General features: G+C 47.0%; 2 protein-coding genes and 1 long non-coding RNA gene across 6 annotated transcripts in view; 2 read left to right on the top strand and 1 right to left on the bottom strand.

Annotated features, from left to right (window-relative positions):
• Positions 1–17,641, top strand: part of HOXD3 (homeobox D3) — a 92,335-nt gene that overhangs the window by 28,009 nt on the left and 46,685 nt on the right. For 2 of the 4 annotated variants that reach the window (XM_028748930.2, XM_028748903.2), the window contains exon 1: positions 12,616–12,776. The exons of the other annotated variants lie outside the window; for them this stretch is intronic. The gene's annotated coding sequence lies outside the window, so the exon portion shown is untranslated. Of the gene's footprint in view, positions 1–12,615; positions 12,777–17,641 lie in introns of those variants that run through there. 4 annotated transcript variants of the gene reach the window in all.
• On the top strand, positions 3,714–6,483 carry HOXD8 (homeobox D8). The gene is made up of 2 exons (XM_028749030.2): positions 3,714–4,636; positions 5,586–6,483. The coding sequence occupies exons 1-2, from the start codon at positions 4,045–4,047 to the stop codon at positions 5,885–5,887; spliced, it is 894 nt and encodes a 297-aa protein (XP_028604863.2). The 5' UTR covers positions 3,714–4,044; the 3' UTR covers positions 5,888–6,483.
• Positions 10,222–12,569, bottom strand: LOC114606562 (uncharacterized). Its single transcript, XR_003708907.2, has 2 exons — positions 12,357–12,569; positions 10,222–11,491 (listed from the first exon to the last, which is right to left on the bottom strand). It is a non-coding gene; the product is annotated as an uncharacterized LOC114606562 (long non-coding RNA).

Below are 17,641 nucleotides of genomic sequence, written 5' to 3'. Positions count from 1 at the left end.
CTTTGCTATGATCTAACTAATTAAGTGGCGAGATGTACGCAGTCAGCACCTGAAAAAGTATCCACCCGTATAAATTTGCCAGTGACACCAAATTTAATTTCTGCAGAGTATGGGCATGTAAAATAAAAGCGCGCGCGCGGGGGGCTATTTGTGTCTACAGGCGAAATCAATTCATTCTTTTTATGATTAGAATTTCTACAAAAAGTTCGACGAGAACACCTCATTTCAATTATAAATATGTATGCGTATAAGAAAGCAGGTTTTACAAAAAAGGAAGAATTAATGCTGATCGAACATCTTACGGCCGCAGCTTGTTTTCTGATTGTTATTCTAACTACCACCAGAAAGTATTCTGAATCCAGGAAGGTATTCTAGTATATTTCTCGTCTGTTCTTACCCTCCTTTTTCAAACCCAGGAAATATAGATTCGGATTAGGTTTAAGAACTGCACAAGGAAAGAAGAGAAACAATGAGGAGGCCTCTCTTTCGACGTGGAAACGTACACGGGACCTCTCTTTTTCTAAAAGAGACTCAGCTGCCACGAAAGGGTTTTCCATTGCATTGCCATTAAACTTGTATTTGATTTCCTCACACGCACACATCCCTCCCTCCTACCCCCTAGGTAGGATTTCAGAATCTAAAAAGATGCGCACACGGTTATGCATCTTAACAAAACATTTCAAAAGGGTGTTATCAGATATGCTTAATAAACAGAAAGGGGGTTTCTTTAGACTATAGAAAGTCAATAGGAGAAAATGAATTCACTGGAGAATTTGGACCTCCCTGTATCCCAAGAGACCACGCTAAGAAAGCGCTGGATTTGGTCTTTCATTCCGCGCTTCAACATTCGCTCTGATGAATCTGAAATAGTTGCAACAGCTGAAGAGACCAGGTAACTAGACTCGAGCGAACTCTACACTGTCAACGCTGGAGAAAAGCTTATAAGGCCCGGATCTATTTCTGCAGATAAAAATGATTCCATCTGTATCAGTAGGGTGCCTGTTTTATTGCATAGACGGGAACGTATTTTCACAGCGTAAGTAGCAGAGTTTGGTTGATCTAAGCTCCACCACAGCAGTGATTCAGCAATACTGCAACCTTCTTTCCTCAACACAACTGGATGGGGAAGCTTCCTCAAAACGCTCTTCTTCCTCTGCGTCTCCCAAGTTACACTCCAATGTTCGATTCCTTAAATTATTGTGGAATTTTCTTTTCCCCACCCCATGTCTTTTGTTATTAAAGTTAAAGACGGTACATTTTAATCATTATTATTAATGAAATGTGTATACCGCCTTTCACCCGAAGATCACAGGGCGGGTCACAACATAAAATTAGAAAAGGGAAACGCAAAATGGAAACTACACAGCGTACATTTTATGCGGCTGGGTTACGTGAATAAACGTGGCGGGCGGGGGATAGATGCTAGTATTTGTGAAAAGAAAAGAAAAGGACAACTTCTCGTGAAAGGACAATGACAAAGAGACATGTAATGTAACCACAATAATTTTATTGAACTCACACCAGATTGTCGTCTGTCTTCTCACGCTTCTCTGTCTGGCTCTGTGCACTATTTCACCCATATAATTTATTCTTAGTTTAGTTTTGCAGTGAGTCCAGAACGGAATGGCATTTATTTTGTGAGATAAAGAAGTGTGTGGTTAATAATAATAGTAATAATAATAGCCTCCGCCCCGCCCCTTTCGCCCTTCCTCAAATAATGAGGGCAAACGCTACTGCATCTCGGAATCTGTCCACACGATTGCATTCCACACGGGGCTACCCCTGTTCAGCCGCTTTGGTTATAACTACAGGGAAAATGCCCCGAAAAGAAAGGTCGTATGTATTCGAATTCCTGCCTCGGATCTAACAGACTGAACCACCCCCGTCCCTTTCACCAGACTCCTCGGTCCACCCCAAGCATCAGGGGGAAACAGGAAAGTCCCATGCGCCCTTCTCGTTTGGCTACCCAAAACCAAGAAAAGAGGAGCCAGCCTTGGCCAAAATTTCGGCCCTCCAGCTCTGGAAAGGAAGGCGCTTAAATGCGGGCAGCGGCCTGTACTGTCCAGGGAGCTGGGGAAAGGCTACTGCGCGACCCTGTTGCTGTCCTCCTCCTCAGCCTCTTCCCTCTCTGCGTCCCTTCCACTTCGGAAAACATTCATTTATTTGGGATTCCGGCCCCGCCAGCTATGCTAGCGCTCGCCGGTACTGCTCCCCATACTCGCTCACTCACTCACTGCCATCCACCCGCCACTCTCCCTCGCTCGGCTTGGCTAATGACGTCCACCAAGGGTGAAATGATGGAAAGCATATTCATGGACATGACTTCCATTAAGTATCAATTAATCCGGGATCTGCAGCCAGGCGCGCAGTGCGTCAAGGGTAAATGGGCACCGCGTTTGAAATCGGCCTGCTGGCCTGAGCTCGCTTCCCGCAGCCTCATTTATTTTACTTATATTTACTTATTTACTTGCTTATCTAATGGAAATCCACATTCCATTGAGATCAATGGCAAAACACCCATTGATTTCGCCTAGTTTTGCTGCCCAACATCTCCGGCCTTTGCCTGCCTGGGCCTCCCCCTGCCCTTGCCCCCTCCAGCCTTTGATGGTTTATGACCTTCTGGGCCTGGACTTTACCAATACCATTGGATTTGAGCGCAGGAAGGACACCCACTCCTCCAATGCCGGTGGATAATGGGTTTATGGGGGCGAGGAAGCGGCACCACTGCCTAAAAGCCATGCCCTTTGATCCCGGAAGTGGAAGCTCTGATCCCCTATTACCCTTGGTGTGTGTGGAAGTTGGGTCAAAACTCTGTACACGTCCAGAGACACGTGTCCTCCTTTATGATGTTTTCATGTCTCAGGGCTCTAAGGATCTAATGATGGCTTATGCGACACCCCTCCTCCCCCAGCCAAGGAGAGGAATAACTATAGTACTTTTAGCAGACATCTGAAGACAGCCCTGCATAGAGAAGTTGTTCAATGTTCAACGTTTTATTATGTTTTTAGATAATGTATGGTGGAAGCCTCCCAGAGTAGCAGTCAGATGGGCAGGGTAAAAATAAAATAAAATAAAATAAAATAAAATAAAATAAAATAAAATAAAATAAATAAAATAAAATAAAATAAAATAAAATAAAATAAAATAAAATAAAATAAAATAAAATAAAATAAAATAAAATAAAATAAAATAAAATAATGTCCCTATTTTCATCGGAGAAATGTTGGAGGGTATGCTTCAAGGCTTGGCCTAGAAATAGTCTCATTTTAAAAATAAAAATAAAAGTAGAACTTACAGCAGGGGTTGTCACCAAGACAGCCAAATCACCTCTTCTCCCACCCCTCCATCCCAAGCCCGACTCCGCTAGGCCTCTCCAACCAACAGCCCAGTCCTTGCGCTTTATCTCACCCTGATCTCTCCTACTTTCTTTCTGCTTGGTGAGTTTTCGAGAAAATATGCATACGGCTGCGGGTGTGGAGGCTGAAGCGGGTGGGGGTGGGGAGAGAAAGGAAAGGAGGAAGGAAGAAAGGAAGGAAGAAAAAGAAAGAAAGAAAAAGAGGCCGCTTGCCTGAACAGCCGGTGGGGCAGGCTTCGGCTGCATGGATGGCTGCATGGGGCTGCTGCGCTGTTATTTATTTATTTCCCGGGGCTCGTTTTCTGCCTCCGGGAGGTGAGTGTAAACCGAAGCCAACAGGCTCTCCTGCCTTGCCCTGAACTCCGGCCCATGTGAGTGTGTGGCTGCGGCGGCGGCGGCGGCGGAGCTGCCTGTGTGTGCCTAATAGGAAATAGTAAAAGCAGTGAGGCAGGTCAGTCAGTCGGGCAGCGATTAGATCCCAGCTCGGGACCTCACCAGCGCTGCCGTCCGCAGTGGTGGCAGGGGCAGCGGCGGCGGGCCGGCTGAGTAAAGTCGGAGTAAGGAAGGAGTAGCGAGGCAGTGGTTCGTGGGCTTCGGCTGGCCCAGCTGCTGCTGCTGCTGCTCCTCCTTCTCTTGCAGCTGCTGGTGGTGGCGCCTCCGCTCGCCGCCCCCCCTGCCGCCGCCCTCCGATGAGCTCCTACTTCGTCAATCCGCTCTACTCCAAGTACAAAGCGGCGGCGGCGGCGGCGGCAGCTGCGGCGGCAGGAGCTGCAGGAGGAGGAGGGGGCGAGCAGCCCATCAATCCCGCTTACTACGACTGTCACTTTGCGCCCGCCGCGGCCGCGGCCGCCCTGCTCTACGGGAACAGCGCGGCTGCAGCGGCCGCCGCCGCCGCCGCCGCCTCGGGCTTCCCCCCTCCGCAGCCCCCACCTGGGCCTGGCTCGGGCGGCAGCGGCCCGGAATACTACCATCACCAGCAGCACCACGGGCACCACGGGCACCTAGCCGGAGGAAGCCCCTCAGCCTACCACCACCACCAGCCGCCGCCGCCTCCTCTGGCCCCGCAGGGCCCCTGCGCCGGCCTGCCTTGTCCGGGAGAGCCTGCCAAGTTTTACGGATACGATAACTTACAGAGACAGCCGATTTTTACGACACACCAAGAGGCCGAGCTGGTCCAGTATCCTGACTGTAAATCGTCCAGTGCTAATATTGGCGAGGACCCAGAGCACTTAAATCAGGGCGCGTCTCCTTCTCCAATGTTCCCCTGGATGAGACCACAAGGTTGGACGCGAGCGAAACCCCCGCTTCCCTTTGCCTTTGGCGCCGCGGCAACCCAGTCGCTGCCGCCTTTCTTTCTTCTCTTTCTTCTCTTTCTTACTTTCCTCTCCTGCCTTTGTTACAGCAGCCCCATTTCCCCTCTGTGCGTCTCAAGCCTTTCCTCTCCAAAACAAATTACAACCCAGCATCTATCCCTAAATTCAGATCCCCGCTTTTCTCTTTCTTTCTTTCTTTCTTTCTTTCTTTCTTTCTTTCTTTCTTTCTTTCTTTCTTTCTTTCTTTCTTTCTTTCTTTCTTTCTCTCTCACCTATAATTGACATGCAATTATTGCGGTGCTGTTATAACTTCCAGCTTCCAGCACACTTTCCACGATTCCCTCCACCCCCTTCGATAATCAGCCCCACCACGGACTGGAAGCCGTTAAGCCACAAATGTTATGAATCGTGGGATGAAACAAACAAACAAACAAATAATTCGACCAGTCTTTAGAAGTAGTCTCCTTTCAGGGAGGTGCTGCTGTGGCGCGTTAAGCGCAAGCGAGGCAAACAACCCTAGACCAGATAGCTCGGAGTACTTTGATTTAAAGGGGATTCCTCAACCTCCTCCCTGGAGAGGAAGCCCTGCTGAGTGCAGTGGGATTTATTTCTGGATAAACGTGCCCGCGCTAAATTTGTTCGCTGGAATACAGCTGGATCGAATAGACTTGCCTCAGCCTCTGGTCATGCAGTAGAAAGTACATCCCACGGAGTTAGATGACATTTATTCCCTAGGGCGTCACGAAGACCCCCGTGGGACTTATTTCCCAGTAAACCAGTTTAGGATGTTCTCCAAATCTCTAAGCACGCGTCGTGTGCGCGCGGGGTGGGGGGGAGTCCTACTTGTTTTCAGTTTATTTGTGGGGTTTCGTTTCGTTTTAAAGAAACGCTGTGCTTTTTTGTTTCGTCTCAAATAGCAGCTCCTGGTAGGCGGAGAGGGAGACAGACCTACAGCCGCTTCCAGACTCTCGAGCTGGAGAAGGAGTTCCTTTTTAACCCCTACCTGACCAGGAAAAGAAGAATCGAGGTCTCCCATGCCCTCGGACTCACGGAGAGGCAGGTCAAGATCTGGTTTCAGAACAGGAGGATGAAGTGGAAAAAGGAGAACAACAAAGACAAGTTCCCGGCCGGCAGGCAGGAAGGGAAGGAAGGAGAGGAGGCCAAGACAGAAGCCCAGGAGGACCTTCTAGAAGAAGGAGCAGAAGGCCCGACGAATTGAAGGTTCTCCTTGGCCAAAGACAATGCCTGGGAGAGCGGGCGCGCGAGGGCACCAGCGGCCTCTCCTCCCGGCCTTCACGGGTCTTACTCAGGCACCTTTTTCACAAGGGCCCGACCTTGTCAGTCTGTTTGTTTTTTAAAGCTACCTTATGATGTTTCTGTACTTAGGTGAGAGTTTTATTTTATTTGTTACTGCACCCGGGGCGCCCTAAGCCGAGTCCCAGCTGGCTGCTGCTGCTGCTGCTGCATCTTTCTCCATTTCGCCCTTCACGTGGAATTTGATACCGAAAACTATATAGCAATTTTCTACGCGTCCCCTCCTCGGTCTTTGTCTTCCTTTCTTCCTCTCCTCTCCTGTCCCCAAGCACAGAAAAGCCAAAACCCAACCCAAATGCTCGAATCAAGCAAGTGCACTTGTAATCTCAAAACTTTCCTTCCAACTTATTTCTTGTAAAGTAAATTAATTTAGACATTATAATGATTTTTTTTTTTGCGGGGGTGTGGGAAAGGGGGAAGAAGAAGGAGATATTTTAATGGCACATTGATACTGAATGATCGCTAATTGATCGAAATAAAACAAAGGTGATTCCACTGTAATATCCATGGTCAGGTTTCTTCCTACGTTCCTGTTGTTGGCTGGTTGGTTTGTTTTTAATAAAAACGGCAACAACCACCTCTCTGTGGAGCCCAGAAGTGCAGCGGGACTTAGAAAACGTAGGTCAAATTACTCCAAGCAAACTTTCGCCGGTTCTGCTGAGAGAATAGCCCAACCGTCCAACAGCTATGAGGCCGAGGCTTTCAAGGATACAGCGTTCGCTGTTGTCTGCATTGACTGCACGAAGGTTTTTCCTTCGGCGCTCAGCGGGCAGGATTTGGGTACAGCTCTAACCGGCAGCTCCATTACGCATTTGCTGCTGCATTCCCCGAGTTGCATTAGCCTTATGGTAGCTACTGAAAAATGAAAAGTATTCGAGCGTTTAGTTATCTGCTATAGGAGGCTTATTCGGTTCTCTGTGGAAAACGCCTGCCCTGTACACATGAAGTGGAGTCCTATTGTTTTCAGCGCACTTACTTCCACAGACGTGTGTGTTTCGGTTTTCAACCGGGTTTCTTTCAAGGAAGCATGTTTTAGGCTTGACCCTTGGAAGTGGTTGCATTGCCAAGTACAGGAAGAAGAAGAAGGCCGGATCAGGTCGTCCAGGCAACAATCCTAGACTTGGAAGTAAACCCCACTCAATCCAACGGGGCTTACTTCTGAGTAGACATGCCTGGGATTGTGCCAAAAGGCACATGATGTCTCTATCCCGAATATGGCACGGTCCCAATCCAGTTTAAAATTAATCGTAAATAAATTCAATACGAAGCAATGGAGCAATGTTGGTCTCAGTGAGAGGCTTAAGGGGGCAACCAGCTTTCTCTGCGCTGGGTCCCAGAGGCCTGCAGTCCTATGGACACTTGCGAGGAAGCTGCAGAGAGCACAGTGTGACACCCACCAAAGCAAGGAGGTTTAAAATTAATGGAAAGCCCTAGCCTGGTGTTGCAGAAAACTTCCCCACCCATCCCCGTCATAAGGGAGCAGTCCACCATATTACTAGATAAACAGCACGAGATGCCTCTTTCCATTTCTTCATGCCTTGCTTGATGTAAGCTGCTCAGGCCGCTGCTGAAAAAAGCATGGCGGGCTAGCTGGATTCAGCAAGACGCCCCCCCCCCCCCATGCTATGTCATTCGTGCAGCATCCCTGCGTATGTCTAGTCTGGGTTGGAAGTAAAGCGGAAGTTTGATTAGTAGCATTATTTTGTCAATTGGCCATCTAAAACTTTAAGGATTTCCCAGAGGTGCCTGTGCTATATTTATAAAAAAAACCTTGCCGTTCTTACTACTAACACTATGGCTGAATTATTATTATTTTTTTAAATCGTTTGTACAGCAGTGACTGTCTTCGTGTTCTTCCCATCATTTGGAGAGGTGCAATTCCTCATCCTCATCTTGGTCAGACTTTAGCTGTTGCGATAATTAGTGTTTACAGGAGTAATAAAAACCACCCTGAGCAGTAGGCTTTCACATTCTGTCTGTGCCATACATGCAACAGCACTATAAGGCAGGAGGTCCGTGTTACCCCCACAGTAAAAAGGAGATGAGACTGAGAGGTGTTAGTGGCTGCGACGGGATTGGAACGAGGTCTGAGTTAACGGCAGGGATGGGATTCAGCCCTGCGCCGCTCCAGAAGCCAACTCTGAAATAGCTGCAGGTGGATATAACTTGCGAGAGGGGGACACACACACCGCTATTTGGGTTCATTAGTTCATAGAATCCCAAGATATAACGGGCCTATGCATTGTTAATGCCTATAATCCCAGGATGAAGGTCAGAGTGCTTAAGCACTATAAATAAGGCACCTGTGCAAGAGTACTTAATTCATCGCTGGATTGTGGTCCGCGTGTGCAGTACACTTGCGGGATCAGAACTCCATTGATTCCAGTGGGGTCCAGGCGTGCCAGCGTTCTATGGATTTTGTCCAATGTCTGTGGTAGGTTTGTTGTTGTAGGTGTTATTCAGCAGAAAACGGGCAATTTAAGACTATCAAAGCATGGAAGTCCTGCAGATGACTGAAAACACTTCATGGCGCGATAGCAAAACAACAAAAAAAACTGTCCCAGGTTCTGAATAACGCGTGAGATTCCCACTGGCTTACACATATATAGTTTTTTACACATTAACTTTATTAGCTTTATTTTCGACATTCTCTCCCCAGTAAAAAAAACAAAACAAAACAAAACAACAACAACAACACACACACACACACCGCTTAGTTGGTGAGAAAACTGAGGGGTGTGTGTGTGTGTGATTTTATTTCTGGGCTTTTGGGTGATCCTGTCTGCCCTTAATGCTATCAAATCCCATTCACTTCAACGGGATTTATTAAGGACTTTCACACGGGCGCTGGCTTGAATCAGGTAATCATATCTCCACATCAAAGTGCAAGGAAACCACCAGAATTCTCCTGGCAATTTCAAAGAGGTGGCTTCTCAATCTTAAATCACGCAGATAATTAAAAGGTAGAGCCTTCTCGCGCAAGAAACCTCAAATTGTCTGTCGCTGGAAATAACGGCCTTCAAATGGTGCGGGGGGCCCTCCCCGCGCAGCCCCCAGAAACCACACACAGAGGCCTAAGAGGAATTGTGTATGAAGTGGCCCATATATGCAGAAGAAGCCACACTTCATCAAAAATTAGTGGAGGATAAGAATTCGACTTCAGCTAATTCAGCTAAGCGCAGTTCTGTCGCTTTTCCACGAGACCAAATCCTTTTCGATGGGTGACTGTAGACAGAAACCCGGAAAGACCCCAAATGGCAGGAAATCAGCAACCTCTTGGTAGCTCATTTTATATGTAACATGTAGAACAACAGAGTTCTCAAAACAGAGAGGCATTATATTTGCATCAATCCTCCATCACCGTTTGGTACCCTGTCCACCAGTTCATCCAGCCTTTTTCTCGCTGCAAGGCGTGTTAACTCGGGCCACTTTTATCAGCCAAAATTAGGTCGCTGTAAGTCCTAAGGACTTCTCCGTGTGTGTGTGTGTGTGTGTGTGTGTGTGTGTGAGAGAGAGAGAGAGAGAGAGAGAGAGAGAGAGACCAGTAAGACTGAAATGTGTTGAAGTCCTGTGGCTGAATCTCTCCCATTGTTCTTATTATCAGTCTTGGAGACAGTCAATAGTTTCTTGTTTGCCCATATCAAAGCCCCTGAAACAAATTCACTTTAAATCTTTAAAGAGAGGGTGAAGTGGAATAAGGCGAAATGAGTGAACAGATACCAGGTCAAAATCTGCTCTCATCTAACCAGAATCCGGAGGATTTAGCCTTAACTAGAAGATTCCTTTATAGACATACACACACCTACATACGCACACACGGAGGGTGAGAGAGAAAGGGTCTTGTTCATTTTGTTTTGCTTGCTTTGTGCATGTGTGTGTTACCATTCGCTCTGGTCTAATAATTTCCTTAGTATATATGTACATTTCAGCAGCTATGTTAGCTGTGAAATCAGCTAGCTAAGAAGGAAGCAGAATATACTTTCAGCGCCTATAATTTTCGAGGATCTTCTCGAATTCAGAAAATAGCCCCTCCCCGCCGGAAACGCCTTCCTTGGCCACCGCATTCCTCTACAAGCACCATAGTGGGCTGGGAACCCGTTCACGTAGAGGAACTGCGGCAAAAACTGTGAAGCAAAACAATTTGGTGCATTGATTTGCATAAATGCGGCAAAACGCCTCAGTGGTCAGTCTGGGATTGGTTATGCGGGTCTAAGACAAGCGAACTTCCAGAAACCTATATAGAAGGGATGGTGATTTTATTTTATTTTAAATGTAAATATACAAGTCAAATATTTGCAGACATTATTGGTAAAGTAGCAATACCTTTGCAACGAAGGGCAAAGCCTTAGTTCAATTGAGCCCTAGCGGAGGGAGAGTCATTTTGAGCATCTTAAACTATAAACCCTTTCAACTAGAAAAAAAGTATTATCCGATATTTATTCCAAAATTGGATAAAAATGTCTGAAGACAATTGATTCTGGAGGAGGGAAATCCGAATATTTGCTGCGCACAGTCTCCTGAGTATATCTATATATACGTGCACATTGCAACGCAGTATGCTTTATAATGTATTTAATCAATATATTAACATCCACAATTCATCATGAATGACGAATCTAATTAATACCATCAAACATAACACTGTCCTAGAGTTTGTCGATCCTGATTATTTACGAGGAAGCGGCCATTTTGGAATTGGGTGGAAATCAAGCTTGCGGAGTCGCTATGCGGTCCTTCAAGGCGAGAAACCCACATCTTAGATATTCAAACCGGCCCCAGTGACATAGCTGACTTGGAGGCAAATCTCAAGTGAGTCTGAACCTGTCAGGCCGCCCGGAAAGTCGCTTTCCAATAGAAGGCGCTTAAACCCTAATCCCACGTAAATGGCCATAAATAATTGGATGAATTCGCCAGTTATTAAAGCCGGCCTTTGGGTTACGGAGGGAAGCAACAAAATTCAAGTGAACAGAGTTTGGATCTCACACTACAGACAGCGGCAAATTTCCCCACCACTTCCAGCCTATCTCCAGCGAAAGAAAGTGATCCGCACTGAACATCCAAATAATGCAATTTGTACACACATTTGCTCAGCTGTAAGTGCGCATCTGAGTCCAGGGGGGGCCTTAAGTGAGTACCCTTAAGTGTGCAGTAAGTCAGTCCCAATTGCTGCATGAAAGAAAACGGAACCAGAATAAACGTCCCTGTAGCGTGTGTGGACAAAATGCTGGGTGTATTTATGTCGGTTGAGATTTAAAGTTCAAGAAGGGGAGGCCGTTTTAAACACTGGAGGCATGCTTTGTCTCCCTCGTCCACCCTTCCTTCCACGTCTCGAATTCTTTTGCCATTGCAGATCCGGTAGAACGCCTGGTTACTCCTCCAGAGCGCAGAACTCCCAGCGCGTTCTAGAACGTTACAAATCAATGGATCGGCAGCCAAGGGAGGCTTTGTTGTCTCTCGTCAACGTTCCATCCGCAGCCAGGGCCGGAAAAGCTTCTGGAGAGGCTTTTTCCTGCAACAAGGAAGAGACGCTCATTAATTCGCACAAGCGGGTGGTTTTTATTTGCTACTCCAAACGGAGCTTTCAGGAGCTCCGGAACGTGACGAGCCTTTGGAGTAAAGTAGATTCGAGATTCGCAGGAGCTGAGTTTCATTGGGATGTTCCCCATTCCCAACCCCTTCAGCCTTCCCAGCGCAGGGCAAGGAGGGTCGGAGTGAGGCAGTGCAATTCTAAAGCCCAGCGGCCTAGACATAATGTAGACCTAGCAAAAGGGGCCTCGCCTGCTGGACTTTCTCCCTCCCCCGCAGCAAATGGACTTTTACGCGCTGTTGCGTTGCTCACAGGCAAGTGGTAGGGTGTGGGTTCAGGCCCCTATGTTTGGGCTAAACGCTTCCGAATCGAATCAGGGCCTCTACTCGGCAGCGTTTGGCCTCCGGGGTAAGGGGGCTGAGGACTGGGCTGCGTCAATCATTCAGCAGATTCCCACCGATCTGCTGCTCCCTGAGACGGGCCAAGGCAACAGAAAGGTGGTGGTGAGCCTTGGTAGCGCGTAAAGACAAACAGCAGAGAGAGAAGGCAGAAAGAAATGAACCCAGGCAAACAAAACCCACTGTTTGTAGCAGCCTGGGTTGGGGGGGAAAAATCCGCAAGGAATTGCAGTAAATTCCTTTTTGTTTGAAGAGAATTTACAACTCGTAATAGACCTTTTATGACCTATTTGGGCACGTCATTGGCTGCGCCTGGTCATGTGCGAGCGCTGATGGCTTTCACGGCCTCCCCCCTCCTTTTCCCTTCCTGATTTCCCCGGCAAATCCCCCCCCCCCCCGCTTTTTTTGCATTCTGCCTTTCCCACAGCCTCAACCCTTCTTTTTCTAACCTTTGTCTCCGATAAGGTGCATTGCGCTCGCTATGATGTTTGAGTACCGATCCAGTCCGGTCCAAGGGTTTTAAAAACAACACGCGCTCGCGCACATACACACGCGCGCACACACGCAAACGCCCACCCTCCTCCGCTGCTACCCTGCCAGTTTCCAGTCCTAGCAGAGACGCGGAGTGCGGTGAAGGGTTAGGGTGGGCGGGGAGGGACTGGGAGGGGGGGCAGAGCTCCCTTGTCTTTGCCAGCAAGGCAGCTTGTTTATCTAGCGAGCTCTCTTTCCTCCCAGCCCTACCTGCCTGCCTGCCTGCCTCCTTTGGCTTTTCCGATCGGGATGGGACTCGGATTGCTACCGAACGCGACCCCTAATGGATTACAGGGATGCGGCTGGGCTCCACGCCCTTCCACCGGGGCAGCGAACGGGTAAGGGATTTTTCAGCTCTCGTTTTCCACCACCACCACCACCTCCTCCTCCTCCTCCTTCCCCCCATTTTATTCCTGACTCGTCTGCATCGCTGCAGGGCTTCCTACTTTCGCTCAGGCGCCGGAGAATGACTCCGTAAGTCATAAAAGAAAGTGGGCAAGGCAGGCGCCCATCACCATCACCACCATCACTGCAAGCGCCTGTGGTTTTTTTCTTCGCCCAAGCGGAGGCAACAGAGGCGAGGTGGTGCGGTGGGTTAGGCTTGGAAGCGCTTCGCCGCCTTCTGCTGCCACCTGCCTGGCTTTTGAGGCTTCCATGCCACGGAGAACAAGGCTGAGATAGGCACTCCCCGCCCCACTAGCGTGGTTCACTAGTGGAATTGAATGCCTCTGAGGTTGGGGAGGCAAGAGTAGGTTTGGAAGCAAGAGAAACTGCCGAAGCAGAATTTTTAAAAATCCCCAAACAAAAACTACTAGCAAAATTATTTGAACCGAGATGTCCTGCAATTTCTACTTGGGCGCTGTTGCCTCGTCCCCCCCCCCCCCCCTCCTTTAGTGGTTTTTCTTAACAGCAGGATTCCATCCGCATGCCTTTCATTATCAACAGGTGTGTGTGTGTGTGTGTGTGTGTGTGTGTGTGTGTGTGTCCCCATCCGGGTCACTAATAATGAGCAAAGCTAAGCGCTCCTACGTCCAGATTTGCTGCAGGGAGACTGGCTTACGATCTGTGGTTTCTTCTGTGCTGGGGAGTCCGACTTTTCATCCGATTAATCCTACCAAGATGACTGGGAGGGCGGGGAGGAGGAGGGGGGGGGGAAATCCTAAACAGAAAACAAGACCCTGTTTTAGGATTTTGCTTGCAAAGCGAAGGCCAAATGTTTGCAGTCGTGAAAACACCAGGGGATTGTTAAAACTGTACTTTGCGGGAGGGATGGCAAGGAATGTTTGTGTCATACTGTCGGATATATATAACAGTTTTGGAATGGATCGAGCAGCGGCTAGATGGTTTTTTCTAGGGCGGTCAAAACACTTCCCAGTGTGCATTGTCATAAAGAGCACGACGCATGTGGCGTGTTCCACGGTAGCTAACGCGTGGAAGGTTTAAGCAGACACCAATATGGCTGCAACATAGCAGGTACTTACTCTTATGTAGCAAGACAACGACTTCTGGAGTAAAGGCGTTGCGGATTATTGTGGTCTAGAGGGAGGATGACATCACCGTGGCGCTCAGACGTTTTCAAAAATATATTTTATATCGATCAGGCCTAATTGAACCAAGGGAGATTATCTGTCTGTCTTTCTGGCTGTGAGCGGGGTGACATGAGGATTCAATGCGTTTATTTTCATAGCAACAATTATGGGAAGGGGAATAATCCATATAGCTCAAGACAGTCCAATCTTATCCATGTTTACCTGGCAGTGAATAAATTCCTTACAGTGGGAATTAATTGTTAAGTAAATATGGCATAAGATTGCAGACTGGATACAAATATCTAATATATTTCCCCTATAACTTTGCTGTTGTTGCTATGTAGCCTTAGGCGTTTTTATTTCTATTTAAAATGTTACGCTGAATCATCACCTCATTTATTTATTTATTTTTAAAGCAGGGCTGTTGTCCGGTCTAGACAAATCTTTTTTTTTTTTAAAAAAAGGTCGATTATCTATTCCGGAATGTATATTATGTTATGTTATGTTATGTTTATTATGTTATGGTCTTCCTGAAAACTGGTTTGCATAATGTGACTTATACATGCATTAAATATATTAATGTAATGTTGCTTATACATCAGTTTTGTTTAAAGGCCGTACTACTATGCATAAATATTTGATCACCCCACAATTTAAAATAACTTATAGGTGATAGGAATAAATTTCCATCTTGCTAATGCACTCAAATTTTATTCTGTAAAGAATGACTACTTCGTATATCCTTTTTGCGACTTGTTGGAAGTCAACACTCAATCACTCGAATCCGGTTTCCCCTCTTTTTTCGATCAAGTCTACAGAATGTGGAGTTCTGGTTTTCTAGCAATCAGTCTAGGGAAAGTTATTGGGCTGGGTGCTGGGTGGGAGTAAAATACCATCACAATCTTGCAAGGTGATTGTTGATTACAGTTTAATGGCTACAGTTTATAGCAGAAAGTCGCAAACCATCCTAAATAAAAAGAATCATGTGTGCATATATAAGTCCGCCCACTTTCCCCTCTGGTATATTGCTTCTCCCTTTCCCTCCCTCCCAGTTAGACTGCATTTATTATAGCTAAGTTGGAGACACATTGTTGATTGGTTTGTTTGCCTTTGCATTATTGAAATCTTAATTTCCGCATCTTTTTTTTTTAACCATAAGATCTAATCCATCGTAGATTCGTAACCCAATACAAAGTACGTGGATTTAAAGAAATAAAATAAAGCAAAACCAAATCACGTTTGCTGGATGACTGGTCTTTTTACAGAAAATATTCATGTTCTTCGACTTAAAGTGCCAGAGTGCTTGGTGCTGAAAAACCCAGACTCTTGATTCTAAATGCATTCGATTCATTGGAAGAAAGGGGCACTGATTTCAGCGCATTTTCCCACCTTAAACCGCAATTTTAGGCATACAGCTTTAGGCTCGACCACCCTACCATTGTGATTTCCACTGAATTTTATGAGAGTTTGCCCCCAAGCTCACTGAAATCAAATTGATTGGGGGGTATTGTATTTGGGGCTGCTCATTTCATTTCCCCCTAAAAAAGGAGAGAATTCATAAATAGACACGTTACGACCCCCTCAAGAAAGGAGAATTCATCCAGTGGTCAAACGTGGATAGTTTAATCACTTCTAGCTGAAAATGCACAACAAGGCAACAATTTGTGTAAGGAAAAATAATCTCAGAAATGGTCAAGTGAAGAAGAACCCACCCGTTCATATGTTGCCTAGATCTTTTGTACATTGGTGGTGGTTCAGTGCCCTTAAATACCCATTCACCCAAAGCTCTAAAAAGCTATTCGTGGTGTGTACACACACACCAGTGAACTATATTTCTCAGGGGCTGCTGTATGAGTGCTTGGAGCTGGGGGTGGGAGAGAGAATCCGAACAAAGACAGTATTTCACTCTTTGGTTGGCAGGCAGCTGTTAAAGGTATTTACAGCTCTACTGCATTGCGGCACTGAATGCTGCCACTGCTAGTGTTAAGAGCTAAAAAACAGGAAGTGAGTGTGGGGTGGTGAGGGGGAGAGGAAAAAGGAATCGCCATAAACAGTTCATTTGGTCAGTGGGACAGAGCTTAAGACAGAAAACAACACCACATTGGGGATAAATATCTCCCTAAAAATCCTTATGCCGAGTGGCTTTTGAAAACCTGCTTTTTCCTAAAGAGGAAGTATAGTTTAATTGGATGCGAGGGAGAAAATCTCCCCTTTCAAAATCTTCCAAGTAGGAAGCTGAGGGCAGCAAACATGAAACATGTGTGAGTTAAAGTGCTTGGGGGGGGTGCGTGGGGAGGACACAAACACTTGCATGATCTCAGCATGGGAAGGGGGAAAACGGGTTGAGGGGCTTTCATTTTAAAAAAAAGGTGGAAGTGAGAGGAGGGGCCAAGCACTTTAAGGAGAAAGAAAAGCAACGCATTGTTTTAGAGCTCTTTGTAGCGATAGCTAAAGCTTTCTATGGAGAACATTATTGCCCTCTGGTTTTCTCTTGTTTGCAGACTTAAAATTGAACCGTGGATAGGTAGCTGTATCAAGGTAGGGTTGCTGGTTTGGGTTGGCTCTTAGGATAGTCAGCAGTTCTTCCAAACTGACAGCAAACTGCGCTTTGGGAATGAGTCAGCCGAGCTTTGAGATTTAAGAAGACGAAGAATCGGAGACCTTTTTAAATGTTGGACTGTTTCAAAGCACCACCAGGAAGACGTAGACCTGACGTGGAGGCAGGAGCTATGTGGGGTTAAGAATAAGGTCGGCGGAGTTCCTTTAAATCCATGTGGCTTCCAGGCTGCAGTCACCGAGTTTTCATGGAGCAGCCCTTAGCCACAATCCCGCACAAGGCTAGGCCTGGGTTAAAACTCCTGGATGCCAGACCGATTTTACTAGATTTTTAGCTAGAAAGAGAAAATGGGCCATCAATGCTGGCTTGTTGGTTGTTTGGCAACTGGTTTGTTGTCTCTGTCTGGCCGACTGGCTCTGAAATCGGCCAAGCGACAGGCCTCTCTTCACTCTGAGCAGGACAGAGAACTCCCACATTGTTAGTCACCGACCATGCCTGGACTCATTGCTATTGAGGCCAATGGTTCTGCTCAAGGAACCAGCCAAGGATCAGGAAGGATGTTAAGAGTCTGGGGTCTCGCCTTGAGTGGTGTCAGGGGCTCCTTTTGCCTTTGAAACGTTGCCAGCCTACTCTGCCTTCCTGTTTCCTAGTCGCTCGTTATGTTCCTTCTTATTGTGTCCGTCTGCATTCCTGTGCTGGACGCAGAACAGCCTGGCTAGCGCAGTCTCCCCCATGCAGCCTCAGATCTCCGTCCACACTGCCAGCTTCCTTTTCTCCCGTCCCTTTAAACAACCTCCACATATTCTCAGCTGCTTTTCTCAGACCCTCAGCCTCGGCCAAGAACAAAACAGCTCAGCTCCCCGTTTCCTGTCCAGCAAACATATTCAGAGGCGGTGGGGGCAGGCGTGCCTTTCAGTTTCAGCTGTTAAATAAATAGCTCTTTTAATATTGACTTAAGGCGGGATGCCTCCCCTTCTTCAACATAAAAACAATGTTTAATATTACGTATACGTGCTTTATGTAAGGAAATCCCTTGAGAGTGAAGCCTGCAACCGTGCAAGCGCGCACACACCCGCATGACTACGCTCAGGATGGTAGGAACCTTTCAGAGTCTGAA

The sequence above is a fragment of the Podarcis muralis genome, chromosome 1 (assembly GCF_964188315.1).
Source record: "Podarcis muralis chromosome 1, rPodMur119.hap1.1, whole genome shotgun sequence".
NCBI lineage: Eukaryota > Metazoa > Chordata > Lepidosauria > Squamata > Lacertidae > Podarcis > Podarcis muralis.
Note: the sequence above shows the minus strand (reverse complement) of the source record. Positions and strands in the feature narration are given on the sequence as shown.